The sequence below is a fragment of the Engystomops pustulosus genome, chromosome 8, assembly GCF_040894005.1.
Source record: "Engystomops pustulosus chromosome 8, aEngPut4.maternal, whole genome shotgun sequence".
Lineage (NCBI taxonomy): Eukaryota > Metazoa > Chordata > Amphibia > Anura > Leptodactylidae > Engystomops > Engystomops pustulosus.
Window position 1 is genome coordinate 31889005 of NC_092418.1, and position 4726 is coordinate 31893730.

At 45.6% G+C, this 4726-nt stretch overlaps 1 protein-coding gene across 1 annotated transcript; it reads left to right on the forward strand.

Moving 5' to 3' along the window:
• The first annotated feature begins 851 nt into the window (after positions 1-851).
• LOC140075075 (protein kinase C delta type-like) lies at positions 852-3417 on the forward strand. Its single transcript, XM_072120556.1, has 2 exons — positions 852-2981; positions 3248-3417. Exon 1 carries the CDS (start codon positions 1490-1492, stop codon positions 2756-2758), a length of 1269 nt encoding a protein of 422 aa, XP_071976657.1. The 5' UTR covers positions 852-1489; the 3' UTR covers positions 2759-2981; positions 3248-3417.
• Positions 3418-4726: the final 1309 nt, after the last annotated feature.

The window sequence follows — 4726 nt, forward strand, 5'->3', positions numbered from 1 at the left end:
ATTTTATTTTCCTTTACATTTGCTCCTCCCCTTTTATTTATCTCCCCAAACTTATAATACTCAAGCTTTCTGTATCTCTACCCACTCCCCCTCACATTGTGGCCCCTCTCACCCTCCTCTGTCGGAGCAGTGCAGGGGGCGCCAGAATTAAGAAGAACGTGCCCCTGCACACTACACAGGCAAACTACACCTGGCGCAGTTTGCACTAGTTTTGATAAATGTAAGGCATCTAGGATCTGCGCACAGCACAAAAGTAAGTAGCAGGACTGCTGAATCACTTGATGAACATTCAGGAATTATCCACAAGCCAGTGAAGCCACCTGTGTGGATATAAGTATATACTGTAAATGTGTATATGAGTTTATAAATGTATGTGCACAAGTTCATAAATGCATGTTATTATATAGATCGGCATGCACAAATATAAATTCACCCAGGTAAAACCCAACTACTGACCTACTGTAAAGAGAAGCTCCGGATGACTGTCTCAAAATTAAAGACTAAAGGTAATTGCAGCAAAACCTCAGCTACATATTGTTATGTATTCACTGTCAGCAAGCAGAGATCTTGCTGGACTGGATACAGTGTAAGGTATTGTGCATGAAGAGATCTGTAATCAGAAACTTTTTGTATGTTGCTTGTAGCAGCAGGGCCGTGATACAGGCATTTATGTCCCAGGATTAAAGCAGTTCCAAGTGCATTAGAGGTTCATCCTCACACTGCTGTGCACTTAGTTTTCTGAAATGAACTGCCGCACAGAAACTCCCCCTGCTCAGTATGCTTCAGACACTCAGAGCATAGAGGGAGGAGCTTTGGAGCTGTTCAACGTAGAGAGCTAAGAGCACAGCAGTGTGAGGATACACCTGTAGGTTGTTACAATCCTAGAATATAAATCCAGGATGCTGCTACTAAAAATCCCACATAGGTGTGATAACACAGCCCTCCAGGACCAATACAGTACTGAGGTCTATTGCACACCGCCGAGTTCACTGTGTAAAACATGGTCCGTTTCTTTGCCGAATTTACCCCAATCAATTGACCTAAATTTCACTTGTAATCCTGGTACAGCGGAGACACACAGGAAGGTGTGAAAGTTCTAACACATAACAAAACTGTAGGGACAAAACTGCTGATAGTTTTCTTTTAACTTGCAGAAGGGGTTCACATATTTTTCTGCCTCTTTAAGAAAAATGTAAATACATTTATGTGGCCACTATGACATCACTGGAGTCAGGAAACATGTGATACACTCATGATAGCCCCCACCTCAGTGGTTGTTCTATAGTGACATCACTTGCACTTATGACATCACGAGGCTATAAATACGCGGAACGCGGCCACACATTCTCAGGCTCCATATTGGATCTGTTTCCTGCTGGATCTTGTCCTAGGAGTGCGCTTTTAGAGAAGACTTTGGGTTTTTTGGGGAATTGGGTATCTGGGGGAAGGAGAGGAGTAGGAGATTCGGTGACACCACATCTCACCAGAGATGTCGTCCCCTTCAGGGGAAAAGGGGGAAGTCATGAAGAGGAAGAGGGAGACGGAAGAGAACGATCTACCTAAAAATAAAATCATCAAAATTAGTGATGAAGAACCGAACATCTGCGGACAGGACTCAAACCTTGGAGGATCTAAAAACCACAGGTCCCTGTCTGACCAAAACCAAGTTCCCTCCAACCATTCCTCTGGAGGCCAGAAGAGGAAACTGGAAGAGGAGGAGGAAGAGGCCAACAAAAAATGTAAGTTGGATGACAATGGAGCTGCCACCCCTATAAGCACCATCGCTCCCTGTGGACTGGCAGACTTTACTTTCATCAAAGAACTTGGCAGAGGAGGTTTTGGATTTGTGTTCCTGGCATCAGCTAAAGATAAAAACAGCAACGTGGCCATTAAAGTGCTGAAAAAATTCAATATAGACAAAATCCAGCTGGAGAAGAGGGTGCTGCAGTACGTAGCCGGAAATCCCTACATTTGCCGCTTATTTGCCACCTTCCAGACACCATCATTTGCCTTTCTGGTTATGGAGCTCCTCCCTGGTGGCGATTTGGAGAGACTACTGGAGGCAGAGGGACCCCTTGATGCCAAGACCACCGCCCTGTGTACAGCCGAAATCATCTGCGGTCTGCAACACATGCACAAGCTTGGCGTAATCCATCGGGACATAAAAACTAAAAATATCACCATCGATCACCAGGGGCACATAAGGATATGTGATTTCGGAGTGGCAGTAGAGAACATGTTCAGGGGTAAAACCATCTTTGGAGGTGCTGGAACGGCCTATTATAAATCCCCAGAAATGATTACCGGTGGCCCCGTTGGTTCATCTTCCGATTGGTGGTCGTTCGGAGTTTTGCTGTTTCGCCTACTTACCAACCAGTACCCATTTGGAACATGCAGGACAATGCGGCAACTTAAGGATGTGGTTGTGGCAGGAGATCCCAGATACCCAGACAATTTCACCACCGAGACAAAGGACATAATAACGAACCTGCTCAGCAAACAGCAACTCAAGCGTCTGGGATATTGTGGAGACATACGCCAGCATCCATTTTATGCTGAAATAGACTGGGAGAGAGTAGAGGCAAAAGCCACAGATCCTCCTTTTCCACCCTGGATGGACACCAGCCCTCCCGCCAGCCTGCCCTCCGACCTGCCCTTCTTACAGGACCAAGAAGGAGACCACTGTCATCCTGAAGTCAAGACCATCCCAGACTTCTCCTATGAAGATCCTGACTGGCTCCTCCACCAAGAGAGCTAAATCTTATATACCTCCGACCACCGAGTGTTATATGGCGCCCTATATGTCATCAGAGGCAGCGCCACTATCACCCCCATCATCACCTTCCCTCATCATCACCGTCCCCCATCATCACCTTCCCTAATCATCACTCCCAATATTGATCCAATAAATTGATGGCGTCGCCTTCATGAGGAGCCACCTCATCATCCCCGGCTTCATCGCTACAGTCTTCACCATGGAGGTACAGTGCTCTATCATGTACACTGCTTTATATTCTGTGTTACCTGCTTGTATATTTGTGCACTTCTGTGTCTCTCATTAGTAGTTGCCCATAGTAACAATGATATGTCAGCACAGAGCACAGCAGGGTTAGCGCTGTGCACATCACTATAGTCCTGTAGCCAGTGGTAATGGTCCCTCTTCATAGTGATTCTGGGATTTCGGGTGTAATGTCCCCTCATACAATCTTGTAGTGATGCAGTTTTCTCTCTTTCCGTCTTCCTGCAGTCTCCGGGATCCTCCAGCTTTTCCGTCTCTCAGCAACGTGATTCCTGCCGTCTGCAGCCATGATAATAGGAGGAGCACAGAGACCCCGGTCATACAGCGGCATCACCCCAACCTCTCCTGCTAGGAGTATACTGGGTCATAATAAACGCTTCTCATTTATTTAATCATCACTCATGTCTGATGTCTGGATTATTCCTGATGTGATGAGCGGCTGTGTGTGTGTTATAGGGGGGACATGCTGCGGCTATGGGGGCTCATGAGATACTGGGGTTCAGCACTGCACCCCCTCCCAGGGCCGGACAAGGTATTTTGGTGCACTAGGTAGTCAAGACAAATGGTTCCCCCCTTTGTTTAGAGGCATGGAGCACGGAGCATGGAGATTTAGGATGGGGCCCCCCAGCTCGGCAGCCGATGCGGGGCCCCCTCCCACACAAAAAGATACCACATAGTTATACTATGCTGTAGAGTGTAACATACAACATAGTTATACATATAACTACATAGTTATAGTCTAGAGATGTTAGAAACAAATCTTTAGTTTCCGATTGGTTGATAAATTCCTACCTGCTGGTTACTAAACCAATTCCAATTTTGGTCCATGACCAACCCAAAAAAATACTACTGCCATACTCATACCAAATAATGATACCACAATACAGCTACAATAGCGCTACAATTTCCAAATGATCCCTCCAAACTGTGACCCACAGCATCACCACAACATAAAGTAAAATACCAACATCCTGATAATGAGCACAAGACTCTATACACAGACCAGAATTACCAATAATTTACCACATATAAACTCCCCTTACTGATAATCTTTACCGCCATATTGTTATTATACACACACCACCGAGCAGCGGGCAATATCACTAATGACACCTCTGTACAAGGCCCAAATACTAACATTACATCCTGATTATCACCACTACATAATGACTGGATACTGCAATACTATATGATAACCTACACAGGCCAGTATGTACCAGCATATAGTGACCATATAGTAGTATATACCAGTCCTGCACAGAGGCCGCAGTGTCATCCAATCACTTAAGGTGACGTCCCTGATGCTGTCTCTTCCCTTCTGTCTGATCTTCCAGGAGACTTCTTCCAGCCATGACTCTCTGCGGGTTTATAAAATAGACATGATTAGCATCATCCTATATACTTCTCACACCTGACCCCCATATATATATATACCCTCACACCACAACTGACCACATTGTGCCCCACGCATATATTATATATAACTCTCACCACACTGTACCCCCACATATATGATATATATACCCCTCCCACCACAACTGACCACACTGTACCCCCACATATGATATATACCCCTCACACCACAACTGCCCACGCTGTACCCCCACATATATGATATATACCCCTCCTACCACAACTGACCACATTGTGCCCCCACGCATATATCATATATACCTCTCACCACACTGTACACCCACATATATGATA